Here is a 20,424-nt window from a genome sequence, read left to right as displayed (position 1 = left end):
TAAGGTAATTAATTTTCAGTCTTTATTTTCTCCAGTCTTTTACATCCAATTAAGTTTATTAGCTTTTTTGGTATTTTTCCTTATTGATTAATATATGCATTTCTGTAACACCTGATAATGCAGGATGCTCTTTTCGTTTCTCTTAGTCAGCTTTAACTTTCACTTACCTGAATACATCTTCATAAGCTTTTCATTATCGTCCTCCTGATCTACTTCAGCCACACTTGGCAATGCATATTTTTACGACAAAAGCAAATCTAAATATATGAATGACTCAATTTACACCCCAATGTTAATTAGCCCTGAAACACGATAATCCTACCCTCCGTCAAGGTAAATTAGATGAGACATCACGAATTATTTCAGTTCTGGGAACTTTGTAGGAAATTCACACTGGATGTAAATAAGCAAAATCACTCGAGTCTCATTTCATATACTGTTTCATCTCATTTATTGTTACTGTTTTTTACTCCTCATATAATGTCAGTTTTACTTAAGCATTTTTTTTTGGCTCTGGGTTTTACCAATTATGATTACGGGGCAGCTAATAATAATAATAATAATAATAATAATAATAATAATAATAATAATAATAATAATAATAATAATAATAAAAAAAAAAGGGCCTGTTTCCTGACAGAAGTACTTTGTCAAGTAAAAAAACATCCTACTTTGCGAAAATAATTCATATATTGACGTAATGCATGAGGAGTAACATATGTTACCTGAATAAACTGTAATTTGGAAATACACAAAACTTTACCTTGATGGTCATAATCAGGCCTGGAATTTTCCAGTTTCACTCAAATTTTCGTGTCCTGCACGATAAAATTTTTCGTTTATGCTTAAAATATGTTGCCCCTCCCCAAAAAAAACATACTATTAACATCAACGGTTCAAAAGGAAATCTTCAAGTTGGATAATAATAAGCAAACGATTAAGAAAAACTCTATATATAATACAATTGATATATTACAATACTCATATAATATATATCACAATATACAGAAAAACACAACCAGTGTTTACAGTTTGTGGCACAAATTGACAAAACGTAACGTACTTGTGGACTAAGAGAATTGACGGTCGTTCCGACACAAGAAACGACTCAACTTGGACATGAGGAATGAGAATATGCCACAGTGTTGGTCACAAAGCTACTCTTTTGTACTGGTGATCTGGACAGTACAGGGTAGTCAGTCTTTCCGTAAAGCACATAAGCCACAATGATATACACGTGTTGCTTATATTTATCACAGGCAGCAGTGGCACATAACACACTCATACACATATTATACATTTATACAGTCAACTGGGAACTCAAAAACATAATAAAATGAATAAAAAAAATTGACTATGTTACTTTTACACTATGAATCACTATAGTGACTTATTCTGCAGCTGAAAACATACGAGAAAACATACGATGGGTTTCGTAGTCCTTCCCACATCCATTAATACCATAAATGTACAAAGGAGCACTTGAAAAACTGTCCAAGTATTTGTCAGTGATATTCATTAACGCTAATACTTATATAAGGGTCGTGTGATATCACATTCACAAGCTTTCACAACAATATTTTGTAATTCAGCTTCGAAACGCTTTTCGCTATTTAGTACGACTTCTGTTCAAATTTTTACTTCATAAAAAGTTAGGAAACCTAAACTACTGCACAGAACCATATTCAAAACAATAAATATAGCAATTTTGATCACCTTCAGGTATTACTATACAATTAAACATTTTATATTCAATGAAAATCCCGAGGCAGGATCAGTACAGCAATCACTACACAAGTTTGCAATTCTTTAATCTTTGAACTGTTAAGGGGGAGGGGGGGAATGTCTATTGAGGGACGGGTTGTGTAAGGCTTTGGCACCGATTGATGTCCCTGGGAGACTTTCCCAGCACATGATATGGCATCACTCACTTGGCAAAATATAAAACTTGTTCATATGCCCATCATATGTCTTATAAAGTAAGTCAACTCATTAAATACACATTATGTACATGGATACAACACTGACACTAACCAATAACAACTATAATACACATTCCAAAGTAGCACATCAGTTTCTGTAGAGTTGATTTATATACTATATGTATAATTAGATGGCAAATGCTAGCAGCTGGATGACTGCTGAGTATGATGTGAAAACTGTTTATGGCTCTTTGTTTTACTCCAAGCCGTTGGGTGCTTTCCAGGTCTTTTACAAGTTTTTGTTTTTGCTTCGGATGCTTCATCAGACTGATCATTTTCTGAGGGCTCTGTTGTACCTAACAACTGCTCCATGTATTCTGCTATTTCTGAAGAGCCAATCCGTGCACCTACAGAACCAACGGCCATGGGTTCATCATTTTCGTAAGCTGGGTTAAAGGCTGCATAAGTGTGCAGCTCAGCAACAGTGTGCAAAAGTGGCTCGTCTGAACGTGCAGCCATGCCAGACATTCCAGACGACGAAACAGTTCCCATAGTATCTTGCTCTCTTTCGGCACTCCCTACACCCCCTTTTAAATCATAATAACTTCTTCCTTGTGAAGATGACGGGCCAGCATTGGTAAGATCTCCTGGTTTATTAGTTCCATTTGTTCGTGATGGAGAATAACCAGAATAATGAGAGTCTGTCATGGATCGACCATCTCCTTCGTCCCTCCTACTCAGTTCAGATACCACTCCTGACTGAGGAAGACCAGCAGAAGTGTCTAAACTAACTCCCATATTCTGGACCTGGGGGTGAGCAGAGACCCAAGGTTTAGGACCAAAGCGCTTGGGAGGTATAGGCGGTGGCTTAGGCTTAAAATCAGGTTTAGGGGGTAGAGCCAATTGGTTATCATCAGCGAGGGAAAGTTTGTCAAAGTTCCCAAAACTGTCTTCAGAGGCTGACTTACTTTCAGCATCCCCATGGTCGGAGGCAACAATTGGCTGAGCAGCAGACATCAGAAGTTTAGACAGTGGTGGTGCCAGACCTAAGCCTAAGTTTCTTTCGTGATAGACATCACTGATTGGCATTTCCCTATTCAGCCGTGACATTTGCGTTGCAATTATGTGATCCTGTATGCTTTTATGCCCCATATGTCCCATTTTTAAGGACATTTCATCGCCGGATCGATAATTATACAGCGAATCATTTTCATGAATAGTTGCAGCATGATTAGTTCGTGGACGTAATAATCTTCCGATTGAGGAGTCAAGCTGTACTTCAGGCATCTTGCGAGCTTGAACCACAACCTGCCTATTTTCATTTGCTTCTGAAGTTGCTGGGGATGTGACATTATTACTGGCACCTGAGGTTTGACCTTCAGCAGCCTCAGCTGCTAATTCTCTTTCACTACTCCTATCCCTTCGACCCCGCGGCCCACTGAGAGTTGGGCGTCCTACCTCGGTACGAACACTCAGCCTATCTAAGGTGTCCATAGTCGCACTCTTACTAAGTTTCAATGTAGCCGCACTTCCAACTGTCGTGTATACACTTCTAACAGTACCTGTCCTCCTTGGTCCAAAGTCTGAATCTGAACTCTGCGATTCAAATCCAGAGGAAGCTTGTGAATTACTTTTGTTAAGAGAGACATACTGGGGACGCATGAAACCAGCACTCACATCACTAACTCGACTATGGGAGGAAATAGGTGCCTTTGGAGCAACAATTGGCTTTGCGAGAGGCTGACGCCGCACTGTAGCCTGGCCACTCTCCCAGTCAGTCATACTGCTAGTGCTGCTGGAACTGTCTGGGCGTTTGCCTCCTCCATCACTTGCTGGTGATGCAGAGGTATACATGGATCGAATTTTGTTCTGGTGCGCAAGAGTGACAGAAAGGCGAGGTGATGGCTGTGGGGATCCAGTGTCACTTGGGGGCTCATGAGGGGAGCGAAATGCTCTTGAATACTTGGCAACAGGATCAACTGGGGATGGTGTGAAAGCAGCGTCACTCTCCCTTCCCTTCTGTTCGCTGGTGGAGGCTCGCGCGCCATCTGGCTCTCCCCTGTTTCTCACATAACTAGAAAAAGCCCCACGACCCAAGAGAAGGGGGGCTGTGCGATGTGGTAGGAGTGGCTGGGAGGGTGGTGGTGGGGGAGGGGGAGCAGCTACTGATTCGTCTTCATCATCTGTGCTGACTAATGACTCCAGGCTACTGCTAGAGTCGACGCTAAGACTCTTTGGGGCTTCCTGTGTGTCTGTTAAAAAACAAAGCTCTTGTGAGAAGGAAGTACAAAATCAATGAAGTACCCTAATGTATTTAGATAGTTATATTTCTGTCATTTTGTACCCTCAACGAAATTTTTGAAAGAATAAAGCAAATAATTAAGTTCATTGTAAAAAAAAGCACTCGTGTACTAAGTGCAGATAAAAGCCAGATAAAAGTATTGAAGAGCAAGTGCACTTCCACATATAAAACCAGAAACACAGATACACTAAATGCTTCTTCACTGTCATACATGATTATTAATGTAAATATAGTTCAGCAATGCTACCTGGTATGTTAGACAAACTTAATCAAGAGATTTATTACATAAGGATTACCATATTAAACTGGACAACTATAAACATTTCTAATGACCACTTACCAAAAAGGGCCAGCAACGCTTGATGAGCAAACTGGATATTGCGTTTATTGGCTTGTTTTCCTGTACGTAAAGTAACTTCATCCCGACCAACTTCCATCAAATCGAACCCTGGGAGGAAAAACATTGTTAAACACATAAATACTGTATTGTTCTTACTGGTACCATGTTATTTACTTCTAATTAGATCAAATCAACTGCAACAGTTTTCACGTAGTACATGACTAGTCCTTACAAGAATCTGATCATGTACAGTATTGTAATTTAAATTAGATAAAACATACTACAGTTGTTTAGGCAAGTTTTTTTAAGAATCTACTCATGCAGTCTGAATCAAAATTCCTGTCACAAAATTTACACATGAATGATATGTAACGATGATGCTTTTGTTAATATGATTAGCATGCTACATTATATTTAGGAATTACTAACCAACCTTTGCAACATGACAGGTCTAGTTTGGTCAACCAGTATATGTACCATTTTACAATGTATAAGTAATGGTATTTGGGTATTTTGGTGGATATAGAATCTGTATTTTGTTTTACTGATGTGAGGAACACTATCAAGTTCTGAAAACGCAATTTTCTCTATTTTGGCTTGACTAAATAAACCATTCCAATGGATATTGTACATTCTGATGGTTAGGGAAGTCTTCTTCTCATAAAGTCTAGCTCGAATAATTCTATCAGGCTTGAACTAAATGATTTACTAGGTGCTCTGTCTCATATAAAAACAAAAATATAGATATTCTGATGTCACAGAATACTGTGCCACGTTACAGAAGATTTTAATCTGCCAAATCCAAGTAGAGTGACACAGAAAAGTTCTCTTTTCTGTGTTTTATTTTGCTTGTTACAAATCTGAAATCATTGCATATGAGTTGGGAACTATTAAACTTACTTTTTATCTACTTCCAAGAAGAGTAAGAGATAAGATCATTTTTAATGGTACACATTACATCAATCAGTACAGGCATAGAATTTAGTTTTCCAAAAGCATTTAACAATAAATTTGTAAGTGATACATTCAGGAATTTTTACCTCAAAATAGCTAAGACTTCTACAAAAGCGTATTAAAAGACAGGAAATCTTTAGTGTTACATGGCAGTAAGCTATATTTCTTGAGACTGTCCTTGTACTGTATTCCCTTTCTTTCATCAATATCTACACAGAAAGGATGGTAGTTTCGGCTTATTAAAGCCAGAAATTCTTTCCAACATCTTATGACAACTTTTGATATGAAACGTTTACTAGTCTGTTACACGGAAAGCTTGTGAAAATTGAGAATCTTAAAATGTTTTGCTACGAGACCTAGTTTCCACAGAAATTGTAGCTACCTGCAGTGAATTATCCAGATATTCTTTATCTACTGTGACAGTAATACATATACAGCAATATTCATAATATCTTGAGACCTAAAAATTTCCTTTCTTGATAAAAAAAAAGGAACAAGAACAAAGCAAAACTAGAATTTGGTTTTCCATAATGGGCGAGGAAACAATTTTCCACGCGAAGTATTTGCCTAAATTACCTAGTGAAGCAAGTAATTCATGGCATCCGTTGACCCTCCACAGCTTGACGTGTACAGGAACCTCGATAGACTCGCTTTCCAAATCTTTGATGGTAAACTGGGTAATGACGGCACGCATGACAGAAATTACATCCTCTGCGTATTCTGGGGAATCTAGAAGTTTGGACACAGCTTGAAGAGAAGTTTGTGAAAGACCTGTAAATGTGAAAGAAAAAAAAACATGAGTAATAAAGCATGAAATGACTTATCACACATAGATTTCTTGGTAAAAATACAAAACCCATAAACTACAAATTAAAATTTACAGTATCTGATATCATCTTTGCCCAATCCCCAGGCATGCAGTAATCAGCAAGGGTATCATTTAATTCTGGTTTAGTCTTGGCATGAAAAAGTGTCAGGTTTCAGGAAGAACCTTACCTAGCAAGGCTTGTAGACTGGCAGAGCACTGGGTCAGCCTCTCGCCCGGGTCACTCTGAGGGAAGAAGACGCTGCTGGGGATTCCATTGGCTGCTGGTTCGAACCTAAATCCTACGCTCATGAGAAGATCTTTCCATCCCATGACATTGCCAACCTTATTCTCGATAGACTTTTGCGTTGTGTACATGGCATTTCTGTGACCCCGATGGATGCGTTGAAGAGACTTTTCGACCTGTGGTTTGAATAAATATAACATTAGTTAAATACATAAATACACTGTCTACTGATAAGATATCCTAAGAGACTTTTCGACCTGCGGTTTGATTGAATATTACATTGATTAAATACATAAATACAATGTCTACTGAAACGATATCCTAAGAGACTTTTCGACCTCTGGTTTGAATAAATATTACATTGGTTAAATACATAATTACACTTTCTACTGAAAAGATATCTTAAGAGACTTTTCGACCTGTGGTTTGAATTAATATAACATTAATTAAATACATAAGTACACTGTCTACTAAAAAAATATATATCCTACGAGAGGAGTTATAGTATACATATATTTTCTAAACAATAATCCTACGCAAACTAATATCTGTATAGTATTTAATAAAAAGTAAACATAATCTACATACACTATGCATTATGTTCGTTGCAAATCAAATACTGCAATTAACTGTCCTGCTTTGATATCAACACATAAAAAGAAAGCCCAGTCACTATTGCTTTTAGCTTTCCAAGGCACGCAAACATAATTTTGAATAATTATAGAAGTGCTCTGTATAGTATTTCAAAACATATATACATACCAAATGTAAAGTGACTCGAAGAGCATCCCTACATTTGTCAGGGGTGCGCAGAAGTTCACACAAGGCCTGCCCCATAAGAGCAACCTGTTGACGACATTGAAGAGAATTAGCAAAACTGAAACTCAAATTGAAAATACATATATACACACAGTCTCAGTTTTTATAACCTGAAAAGCTTTTGATGCAACCATGCCATAAAATAACATGAAAATAGATTTTAGCTCTTTATGGTCAAGTTCTTCTTCCATACAAAAAGTTCTTTATAACAAACTATGTAATAATGTATTGTAATTTAACAAACAGAATGCTTTCTACATTTTACAAATTTAAATTTCCTGAAAATTATTTTCTCTAGACATGATCTGGGGAAATTCTCAATAACAATAATAATATTATTTTGGAAGAAGACCCTGTTTTAAACAAATTCTGTTGAATGAATTGACAGAATTCAGTGAATTAATCATATATTATCGGTCATATTTTTCTTATTACTCACTTCTCTGGCTCAGCGATAATTCTTAATAATTGGCCAATGTTCATATTTTTTCCAATATGAACATTGGCCAATTATGAAGAAGTATCGCTGAGCCAGAGAAGCGAATAAGAAAAATATGACGATGATATATAAGATTAATTCGCTGAATTCTGCCATTTTATTCAACAGAATAATAATGAAAATAATAATAATAATAATAATAATAATAATAATAATAATAATATACTAATACTACTATACTATACTACTCTACTACTACTATAATATCAATAATAATAATAATAAAATAATAATAATAATAATAATAATAATAATAATAATAATAATAATTGCCTAACAATATCATTTCAAGTCAGTTACCAACGGAGCTACTGAAAACTTCCGTGGTGTTACATTACCTTATTGGAAAGTTTAACATCTGCTCCAACCAGCAAGAAACCAGCCCAGTTAGCAGGATGAGCAAAGTGTTTGGTTGTTTGTACTGTCTGTTGTGCTTCTGACAATGCTCGACTCACCCGTGCACCCTACAAAAATAGACAGAATTATCATCATATTCCCCTCTAGCATCAAAAATCATTTATTGAGTTCCCCTTCAAAAAATATAACAGATATCATCATATTCCCCTTCAAAAATAGACAGAATTATCGTCACATTCCCCTTCAAAAATATACAGAACTATCGTCATATTCCCCTTCAAAAATAGACAGAATTATCGTCACATTCCCCTTCAAAAATATACAGAACTACCGTCACATTCTCCTTCAAAAATAGACAGAATTATCGTCACATTCCCCTTCAAAAATATACAGAACTATCGTCATATTCCCCTTCAAAAATAAACAGAATTATCATCACATTCCCTTTCAAAAATAGACAGAATAATCGTCACATTCCCCTTCAAAAATATACAGAACTATTCTCGACATTACCCTCAAAAATCGACAGAATTATCGTTCCACAAATTATTCTTCAAAAATCCCCATACAGAACTATCGTCACATTCCCCTTCAAAAATATACAGAATTATCGTCACATTCCCTTCAAAAATATACAGAATTATCTCACATTCACTTCCCAAAAAAATTACAGAAAAATTATCGGTAACAATTCCCCTCAAAAATAGAACAGAATTATCGTCACATTCCCCCTTCAAAAATAGACAGAATTATCGTCACATTCCCCCTTCAAAAATAGGACAGAAATTATCGTCACATTCACCTTCCCCAATTACAGATACCAGAAATTATCGTTACAGAACCCTTCAAAAATATACAGAATTATCGTCACATTCCCCCTTCAAAAATAGACAGAATTATAATCACATTCCCCTTCAAAAATATACAGAATTATCGTCACATTCCCCTTCAAAAATAGACAGAATTATCGTCACATTCCCCCTTCAAAAATAGACAGAATTATCATCACATTCCCCTTCAAAAATATACAGAATTATCGTCACATTCCCCTTCAAAAATAGACAGAATTATCGTCACATTCCCCTTCAAAAATATACAGAACTATCGTCACATTCCCCCTTCAAAAATAGACAGAATTATCGTCACATTCCCCCTTCAAAAATAGACAGAATTATAATCACATTCCCCTTCAGAAATGGACAGAATTATCGTCACATTTTCCTTCAAAAATAAACAGAATTATCATCACATTCCCCTTCAAAAACAGATAGAATTATTACCACATTCCCCTTCAAAAATAGATAGAATTATCATCACATTCCCCTTCAAAAATAAAAAGAATTATCATCACATTCCCCTTCAAAAATAGACAGAATTACCGTCACATTCTCTTAAAAAATAGAGAGAATTGTCGTCACATTCCCCTTCAAAGATAAGACAGAATGATCATTACATTCCCTTAATAAATTGCAAAAATTATCATCACATTCCCCTTCAAAAATAGATAGAATTATCATCACATTCCCTTCAAAAGTAGACAGAATTATCACCACATTCCCCTTCAAAAATAGACAGAATCATCATCCCATTCCCCTTCAAAAATAGACAGAATTATCGTCACATTCCCCGTCAAAAATCGACAGAATTATTATCACATCCGCTTGAAAACTAGACTGAATTATGCTCACATTCCCTTGAAAATTAAGACAGAATTATCATCACGTTCCCCTTCAAAAACAGATAGAATCACCATCCCATTCCCCTTCAAAAACAGACAGAATTACCATCACAATTCTAAACTGTCACCCAAATCAGCAATAACAATGAATTACTAATTATACTTCGAGCACCACTCGAAAATATTACCTGGAGCAGCGATGAATAGAACGTTCTGAAGAGAATTTTCACAGCTGTGTCTGGCACAGGCCAGAGAGAGACCAAAACACACTGAGCTCCAGCAGCCAACAAGGCCCGGGTCAGGCCAACAACACCATCACTGTTTGCTCGTCCATGGTGGTCACGCGTATGGCACGATGACACGACCACCAGCTTGGCTCTCAGCTTCAAATTTAATATGTCCGCAGCCGTCAACAGGAACTCTGATAGTGCGGGAAGGTCAATAGTTGATGCTATTTCCGATCCTTCCTCGTCCAGATGCTCGTGAATAGCCTCGGGTTGAGAAGAGTGGGATAACCTTTTCGAAGATCTCGATTCAACAAACTCTCCAGGTGAGAGAATAACTGCAGAGAGTTTCCAAGACACGTGGGATGCCAGGTGAATGCATTCCACCTGCGAAATCAGACGGAGTATCGATTCTTTATTTGCACAGGCCCCTGTGAGAGCCTTTGTTTGCAACATTTCAGCCACTATATTTGCTTCTTGTTCAGCGTAAGGAATTTCCCCCCATCCCCACTGTTCAGTCACTGTGCTAGGTAATTTTGGATTGCCTATAACTAATGCAGAAGTTTGTTCACCACTAGGTTTTGAATTCTTAGATCTCTGGCTAACTCTTAATGCACTAATTGATGGAACCACAAGTAATGAATAACGTTCACACAAATAGTCGTTGCAATTGGTTCCCTTCAAAACTGGGAAAGGCACAAGGTACAAATCTCCCTCCAACACCAGCATGAGCTCCCGGGTTACACCGGTATCAGGCAGGTGGTCCTCCATCGGTGCTATGAGCAGTTCGTACAAAGATCGCAAACAAGATGGACCTTGCCAGGTAACTCTTCTTGATCGGGTTGACCCAGGTCGAGAAGCTGGACCCGAGGCAATAGATCCACTAACTGATCCCAAGGAAAACAAAGAGGATAAGGAGTAATTAGAAGAGTTGAAAAGATGATTACGATTCACCATACGCAAAAAGCCAGTTCTGTCTGCTTCATGATTAAGTTTATCACCTAACTCTTCCAAATGAGCATTCCACATGTCACCAGCTTCACTTTCAGTTTCACTAGCAATGCCTCCCCGGGAAACACCTGCACCACACTCAACACCAAGTGCATCGCGAACAGACTGAATATAGTGTTCTAATAGGGAACCAGATGTTCCTGTAGTATCTTCACTACAGTCACCTTCACGTTCTGCCTCAACTTCACTAACACTCACTTCGTGGAACTTCACAATACCTGAAAGGTTAATATTTATATATTAAACACCTACCATAGCAACATATACACTCATTAGACATCAGCTCGAAGTCTGAAAGTGGCAAGAATATTAATCATTATTATTTGAACATTTATTCACAGGCACTTCAATGGGAAACTTGTGATAGGATATATAAAGGACATAACCAAAATATTATATAGTACAAGAACATTGTCTGCACATACATACCTTTATTTGGGACAATTAGCCAACTATACAAGCATCCAGCAGCTATACTGTAATACAAAACTGAAGCTTTCTGCCTGTTTACAATCTCAACAATTTGATCAACGGAAGATGGCGTCGAGTCTTCAATTCTAGAAGCTCGTGAGGAAGTAGTAGCACCTTGCCTTTCCAAAAGCAGGTCTACAAATGCTCGCGTTCTTCCTCGTTCAGCCACTAAGAGGGCATCTTCGTTGCGGCCTAAGCCCACAAGAACTCGTTGTAAAGCCTGGTAAGAGGCCGTCTGCAAATCAAACAGGGATAAGCGATAATCCTGCGAGCCACGAGCATCTCTCCGGATAGTGTCTAACAAGTGAGCTGCTCTGTCCAGCTGAGTTTGAGCAGCATCCAAGTCTCCGTGGCCCCACAGCGCCATGCCTAAACGGTGTCGAATCTTTGCTTCATCTTCACGTCTTCCAAGCTGTTCAGCAATCTGAAGTCCTTGCTGCAAGTAAGCCACTGCCTGTGTAGTATTACCCAGAGCATGGTGTACACGACCCAACGATGAGTATGCCAAGGTTTTTGCCACCTAAAAAGAAAGAGGAGTCATTATGCTAACATTATTGACACTACGTATTCTTTTCTTAAACCTTTAAATTTCACTTCTTTTTAAGTCTATTTACAGTAAAACAAAAACTCCTCAAGGAGAGGCTGTTGAATTGTAAAGTACTGCATGCATTTAGTTTGTTTTGTTTGCATGTTGCTTTTACTGTTGCATGGAACCAGTGGTTATTCAGCAACGGGACCAACGGCTTTACATGACTTCCGAACCACGTCGAGAGTGAACTTCTATCACCAGAAATACACATCTCTCGCTCCTCAATGGAATGGCCAGGAATCGAAACCACGACCACCGAGGTGGGACGCCAACACCATACCAACCATGCCACTGAGGCGCTTGCAGCATGCATTTAGTGGTATAAGAAATTTATATGCTACCTTGTCATTCATTTGTGCTGCAATACTTAGGTGTTGCTCCCCATGGGTAACAGCTTCTTCAAAATTTCCTAAAGATTCATAGGCAAGACTAATATTTCCATGCGCTCTGCCCTGTTCTGCTGGGTTACTCAATTCCTCTGCTATTCGAAGATCCAACTGGTGATATCGAAGAGCCGTTGAGTATTCACACATTTGTTGATAGACTGTCCCAAGACCACATGCTGCCTCAGCTTCACATAATTTGTCCCCTAAATCCCTGTAAATAATAATGAAAATTTTAATACGATATTCATAACTGTTTTTACTCAGCATCACAAAGCAAAAAAACTTTACAAGACATGTAACATATAAAACAGAAACATGTTTTTACTAAAGTTCTTTAAAACTATTTTAACCAAAAGTTTATAATTGCTGCATGTTCAGCAATTATAAGTATACCTCAAACATACCTTGCTATCTTATGTTGGTGTTCCATACAAGAGATTGCCTGCTCAAAATTCCCTAGCAAGGAATGTATGTGACCAAGTTCTCCATAAGCAGAGCATTTTGAGGCTGGGGTGTTGACCTCATGAGAAACAACTAGCCTCTTCTCATAGCAGACAAGAGCCTGTTGTAAGTTACCAACGCAGCGGTGAGAGCTGCCGAGTCCCCTGTAAGCACGCTCCTGGTCTCTAGGACTCTTGGTTTTAAGAGCAATAGCCAGGTACTGAAAGAAATGCAGAGTTTATTAATAATGCAAACACTAGAAGCACTGCAACACACGCAAAATCATCGCAAATTATCTCATAAGATAGCCAGACCTGGCAAAATACCCACTTTATTTCTATACTGATGAAATGTCAAAAGCACAGGATATGAATGAACACGAGAATGTATAACTGGAGAACAAGACGTACAGACTTTAATAACATGAATAAGGTAATCTTACCTGTTCATGACACTTTATAGCCTCTTCAGAATCCCCAAGAGCATCGTAGCAGTCCCCAAGGTTTCCAAAAGCACGACCCTTATCAATCACGGCTGTGGTGGTGGATAGCTGTTCCAACGTCGCCAACTGTTGCTCCAAATATCCAATAGAATCCTCAAAGTGACCCATGTTCAGACGAGCAATACCAAGATTTCCAAATGCTTGGGCTTCCATGGCTGCATCCTGTAAAATAATGAGGTATTAAACCGACACATAATTCTTAAATCTCTGTATACCGGGTAGTTACATTACAACTAACATCACAAATTTTCTTTTAAAATAACTGCACACCTTGTGTACTAACCAACCAGGTAAAACTAGAGTGAGTAAAAGTGAACACATCCACCTTCCCCATGCACAATATTATTTTGTTCAGTTAGAATGAAATTCTCCAGATGGAAAAAGTGAAATGATACTACTACGACGCTTACCTTAAGTTCTTTGGCTCTTTCCAGTTGTTCCTCGTAGCACTTCATGGCATTTGTGTAATTAGCAAGAGACATGTGGACTGCACCCAGGTGACCATGGGCCTTGCATTCACCTTTGATGTCTCCCATTTCTTGCCTGATGGTTAACTCCTGCAAAGTTTTGATATCAATGTTAAAAACTGACGCTTGAAGATTGGGAAACTTCATGTATAAGATGCCCAGTTACTAAGCATACAAAACATTTGCTAAATGCCCCTTGAACTAGCAATTCAAGAATTGAAGTCCACTAAATTTATGTACTTTGAGTTTACTGTTTCAAGTTTTTCAACCACTGACCGATGCACCACTGCATTTAAAGCCTATATTATAGTATAATATTCTCATGTACTTAATAATCTCATCTGTATCACAAAGTCACAATTCTACATCCATGAGGATGACCCAAAGAATTTCATCTTATATGTGAGGGGAAAACTAGAGCAGGGAAAAAATGAAGAAATTATCATTATTATTGAGTAGTTTAACTTCATACAGTTCATAAAATTAAACAGCTGGGTGAGACGAAGCCAAAGGGAACTCACAAAACATGAAAAGGCGGAAAGAAATGCAACTGGGATTGAAAGAAAACCACAAAGAATCTTTACAGCTATATATAGTGGGCCAAACACGTACACTATGGGCTGGGCTGCCCTGCGTGGAATTCCAGAGCACATAGCTAGGCGGGGAGGAACTCTAAGGAATTACTGACAAGTACAAGACAGATAGCAATGGAGCTAAAGCTGAATAAGTCCTGCAAAGAACATCTGTTGCTGCTACAGTGACCCACAAGAGGTGTACTAAAAGCATAATCCCTTACAGTGGTCAAGAGGCTCACCTGTGTGTGATAACCAAGAGCTTTGTCAAAACACTTGAGGAGTCTGTGGGCAAGGCCAAGGGCACCGTATGCCGAAGCTTCGAGTACTTTATCCCGCGACTGCTTTGCCAGAACCAACTGCTTCTGGTAGACCTTGACAGCTTCGTCATAATTCTTCATCTTCATGAGGACGTCGCCTATGTTTCCAAGGGCGCGGAACTTTCCTTGTAGGTGCTTCATCATGTGAGCTAATGCTGCAGGATGAAGCGAAGGAAACTGTTAGTACAAAATCTCTGCAAGGGGACTAAGAGTCATCTCATTTGATACTCATTTAAGATTCCAGTTGAAAATACAAACTATATTCAGCTAATGGCAGCTAAGTACGAAATACACTAATAATAATAATAATAATAATAATAAAATAATAATAATAATAATAATAATAATAATAATAATAATAATAAATACCAAGAAGGCTTAACTGCGGGAATTTTTTTTAACATTCGTACACACATAATTACACCTCTGTATTAATTATCGTGGTTATTGGGGTTAGTGATGGAATATTCACCAGTGTAGTTTAACGTCACGTGAGCTCTGAATGTATGCACTGCACGACAATTAGCCATTCGACCAGTAAGCATCACTATAACTAAGAATCTCGCAACTAAACAGTCTGATTAAATAGTAAGGCTGGAAAATATATGGCCACTAAAAAACCCATAGCTAGCTATAAATTTTATAACAGGATACATCGTACGTACTGAGTAAATTTGCACTGATTAACATGTAGAGCCAAAAAATAAAAAAAAAACCTAAGTCAATCTCTCCAGATTACTGTGTTGCTTCAAAGATTGAGTTAGTGATTCAGCTAATACAAAAGGCAAAAATAAAAGTAACTATTCTCCATGATAAACAGAACTGACTTCTCATTAAGACAACCTATATATATATACATATATATATATATATATATATATATATATATATATAGGTATATATATATATATAACAAAAAACTGTTATGAAGACTTTCATTACATATCCCAATTTCAGCACAGTTTGCTTTCGTTTTCAGATCTGAGTGCGGGAATGTTCTTCTCTTTTATTTTTTCTTTGAGTTATTATTCTTTCTTTTCTCTCCTTTTTTCAGTTGTTAATTTCTTTTCTCTTTTCTTTCAAAAGAGGGCATTCATTTTCTTTGTTATTTTAAACAATAACAATGATAATTTAATACAAAAACTTTCTAAATTATCGGACGTTCGCCTTAACTTAAGCGACGACAACCAAACGACAGAACGACGACTACTTCCTCAAGACACAACAACAAAAAATCATTCAGAATCTGGTTCCATTTCCCAGGCGTTATGTTTCAGGAGACTGGAACAGCGAGGCGTCCGCTGACGCGTCGTCGGCGCGCATACAAGATTTTCCAAGGATGACCTGGGGCAGGGGGTATTGTGAGGCGGGGAGGGAGGGGGTAGTTTGTGGGTTGTGGGTATGGCTTGGCCGAGAGAATGGAAAGGGAAGGTTGGGGGGGAGGGGTGGTATGTCATCAAATGGATGGTGAAGATTAAGTAAGGTAAGGGGATAAGGGAAGGAGATATCGGCTCTGGTCGTGATATCACAGCCGCTATCACCGGCTAAGTGTGCAACTACGGCAGATACATTCCTTGGAATACGTATAATACCTTCTCTTGAAAACGAAAAGGATGAGGGAAAAAATGAACAGAAAGTTAAAAATGCCAAAAAGAATTTTGATAGCATAAAAGACACTTACAAAGTCATAAAAAATATTTGGGTTTTCTACATTACAACTGAGCATTGCCGGTAGTTACCGTGCCATAAAGTGAATTCTCATCACAGAATACTCCTCACCTTCGGAGGAAAAACTGAATTCTCATCAGAGAATAGACTCCTCACCTTCCGAGAATAAAGTTAATTCCCATCACACAATTCTCCTCACCTTCCGAGGATAAAGTTAATTTTCATCAACAATACTCTACGCCTTCAGAGGAAAAACTGAATTCTCATCACAGAATAGACTCCTTATCGTATGAGAGTGGCGTGAATTTTCATCGTCGAATATTAAAGATAAAATTAACAAAATTCCATTAAATGAAACGTGACGCCATACTTTTATTTCTTTCATTTTGAAAAGGAAATATGTCTCAAAAACGTCTCTTATCATCAACACTAATCGACAAGATTTTAAAATCTAACGCCACATTTTTGCATTTCAAATTTCTTTACTTCTGCAGGTAAACAATCTCACTCCATTGGCGCAATCAATTCGTGTAAGTTACAGGGCACCTGTTATTGGCCAGTGAGCACGGCTGGTCCTGTTTTTATTAATGAACTACCGTGTTTATTGTTATCACCCAAACTTGTAAACTTCAACGTTATAAAGAACAAAATCTACATCCTTTGAAATGAGCGCTAGTATGTGTCCAAACGAATAAAGAGATAAAGCAAAAGGGTAATCTTTAATTACAAAACGAAAGGTATTCAATACAAATTCGTGGTTATCCTACAGCTGTAAATACACAACCGAATCTTTATTGCATCTACAAATACATCTTTAAAAATTCGCTTTAGCATAGGACTAAATGAAAAGTTTAATTGGTATTTTCATGGGCATTAACAAAGTTTAATCCGCTTTTATGTGGGTCTAAACACAGTTGAATTCGCATTAATTGAAATTTATACGGACAGTTTAACTCGTATTAATACGATTCTAAATTCTGTTTTGTATCATAATGTATTCAGTATTCTTCTACACGCGTTGTTACAGTACCTCTGCACAAGCACATACGCAAATACATTAAACATAAACAAATCCAGTATCTCTATATGAGGAAGACGAAACCAAGCACTAAACATCACTATGGCCCTTACATATACCAATATTCATACTCAGTTCATAAGGGGAGCATTTTTGGCATAGCACTCCTAACGGGGCCATTAAGGAGGACCTACTGATATTCGGATGTCCCGACATACCTCCCTATGGAAATGCCGAGATGCTGATCTTCCAAGGGCATCTATGCGTAATGGCCTGCCCATCAAACAGATAAGTACATTCAGATCTAATTATACGCGAATTGCATATCAACAAGGATCCCGTGTCTCTATACGTCAGCAAGAAAGGGTAAAGGTATATGACACATGAAAAAAAAAAAATGGTTTAGAAATGTCTAATAAACTTTAACCACGGTTGGTTTTTGGGTCTCACTCCGACTCATATCAGCTCTCACCAGAAAGCTCAGGTTTTTTCCATGTTTTAATATGTTTCTGTACCATATCTTTTTGCTTGCATGTCTATCGTTTATTCACCCATCTTGAGTTTCAGTCTCCTTCAAAGCTTGAAGAAGGCACAAGCACGAGACCTCTGAGGCAAACGCTAGCTGCTTGCTTCTCCTATACTTACCAAGGAAGTACTTCTGGCACTCGAGGGCTGTCTCCGAATTCCCCAGGGCCAAGTGAGCTAGGCCTAAGTTACAATAGGCTCGTCCCATCGACTTGCGGTCCTGAAGGTCTTTTGCTAATGCCAAGTCCTGATCGTAATACCTAATAGCCTCCTGTGGACAGAAAGGAAATGTGTAAAATTTTAAACTTTTTACTGCTTTACGTAAAAGAAAATATCAATTTTTTCCCTAAATATACAATCATTAGGAGATCATTAAAAAGTTTTCTGTAAAACTGTACGAGAATTCTTGACTGTTTACCATAAGTAATTCCCATTACATCGTATTAGTGTAATTCCTGTTCTCGAACTGGTATAAAACAGTGCATGAATAAACTTGAGTATCATTTTACGTTTATTTTAAAAGACGAAGGAATATAAGAAGATATTAAATTTCCAAGTGGACAGCCTCACCCTTCCTGCCTACCCCTTCCCTTTCTTCGGGCCGGGGCTACAAAAAGGCATCCGGTTACCGGCCCCACAGAGATCAGTTGTTCAAGGAGAGAAAGAAGAATGTCTTACCTTAAAGTTCCCGAGGCAGTAATGCGCGTATCCGAGGAAGTGACACGCCCTAGCCTCCCCTTCGGTATCGTGCAGCTCCTGGGACAGCATCAAGTACTGCTCGTAGTAGGGCACCGCCTGCACGAACTCCCCTCTGGAGGAGTGGCAGTTCCCGAGGTTGAGCAACGCACAGGCCTCTCCAGCCGTGTCCTTCAGCTCCCTGGCGATGTTGAGATGAGAGTGGTAATGGAGAAGGGCCATTTCGTGCATCCCAAGGGCCTGGTACGCCACGGCCAGGTTCCCGTGCGTCGACGCCTCGCTCATGCGGTCGTTGACCTCTTTGCTGATGGTCAGCTCCTGCTTGTGGTACTTGATGGCCTGTTCGTAGTATCCCATGGCGGAGTAGGCGTTGCCGATGTTCCCGTAGGCTCTGCCCATGCCCGCCCGATCCTGCAGGAGGCGGGCGATGTTGAGGTGAGCCTGGTGGAGCTTGAGGGCCGCGTCGTGGTGCCCCATCAGCTGGTAGACGATGCCCAGGTTGGAACACGCCCGACCTTCGGCCACCTTGTCCTTGGTGCTGAGCGCCATGTCCAGCTGCTTCTCGTGCCACCTCTGGGCCTGCCCGTAGTCGCTCATGCATCGGGCGGCGTGACCTAACCCTGCGTAGGCCCGGGCCTCGATGGTCTTGTCCCCCAAATCTTGAGCAATGCGCAGGACGTGGTTGTGGAAAGCGATGGCTTGGTCGAAGTTGCGCTTGTAGTGGTGGCTGGAGCCGAGGTTGCTGTAGGCCCTGGCCTCCTCCACCTTGTTGTTCAGGTGCTTGGCGATGCGCAGGTGTTCCATGTGGCAGTCGACGGCGTTGTCGAAGTCGCCCATGGCCAGGTAGACGGCGCCCACGTTCCCGATTTCTCGAGCCTCCTGCAGCTTGTCGCCCATCTGCTTGACCAGTTGCACGCACTGCTTGTGCGAGGCCAGGGCATTTGGGTAGTCGCCGATCGCGGTGTAGACGTGACCTGGAACAAAAAAACACAAAAAAAGACATGAAAAGACTTTGAATGATTGTACGCTGGAACAATGCTTTCGCAAAAAAAAAAAAAAAAAAAATCAAATTCTAAGGATATATTTTTCATTTTACCACTAGAAATTATTGTACGCTTCAGCAATGATTTCGCAAAAAAATAAATAAATAAAAAAATAAATAAATAATATTCTAAGGATATATTTTTCCTTTTACCAATCGAAATGATTGTACGCTGCAACAATGCTTTCGGAATAAAAAAAATTAAAATTCTAAGGAAATATTTTTCATTTTACCACTAGAAATGATTGTAGGCTGCAACAATGCTTTCGCAAAAAAAAAAAAAAAAATTAATTCAAAAAAAAAAAAAAATTAATTCTTATGAATATATTTTTCATTGTGCAACTAGAAATATATTCATTCTGACTTATTATCATTCACAAAACAATCTTCTAACACAAAATAATTCCTTCCAAGTAAAACTCCCGAGTTATGTAATTGGAAATCAAATGTAACCGGGATATACTGTACCATGTTTTAACGATGAATGACAAACAAACCATCAAATGCAAACAAACTTTAACATCGGATATGCAAACGATCTTCGAACGTCTCTGAAGAGCGTTTGAAAT

General features: G+C 38.6%; 1 protein-coding gene across 1 annotated transcript in view; it reads right to left on the bottom strand.

Moving 5' to 3' along the window:
* Positions 1-937: 937 nt before the first annotated feature.
* The window catches only part of LOC135226581 (tetratricopeptide repeat protein 28-like), a 371,921-nt gene continuing 352,434 nt past the window's right edge, over positions 938-20,424 (bottom strand). The window contains 15 exon segments of the mRNA XM_064266268.1: positions 938-4,174; positions 4,565-4,672; positions 6,095-6,289; positions 6,515-6,746; positions 7,333-7,416; positions 8,227-8,352; positions 10,112-11,376; positions 11,588-12,149; positions 12,560-12,815; positions 13,009-13,265; positions 13,488-13,709; positions 13,958-14,104; positions 14,829-15,061; positions 18,238-18,388; positions 18,796-19,787. Coding sequence (XP_064122338.1) covers positions 2,124-4,174; positions 4,565-4,672; positions 6,095-6,289; positions 6,515-6,746; positions 7,333-7,416; positions 8,227-8,352; positions 10,112-11,376; positions 11,588-12,149; positions 12,560-12,815; positions 13,009-13,265; positions 13,488-13,709; positions 13,958-14,104; positions 14,829-15,061; positions 18,238-18,388; positions 18,796-19,787 — 6,881 coding nt within the window. The 3' untranslated portion in view covers positions 938-2,123.

Source organism: Macrobrachium nipponense, chromosome 14 (genome assembly GCF_015104395.2).
Source record: "Macrobrachium nipponense isolate FS-2020 chromosome 14, ASM1510439v2, whole genome shotgun sequence".
Lineage (NCBI taxonomy): Eukaryota > Metazoa > Arthropoda > Malacostraca > Decapoda > Palaemonidae > Macrobrachium > Macrobrachium nipponense.
This window is presented reverse-complemented; position numbering and strand designations above follow the sequence as displayed.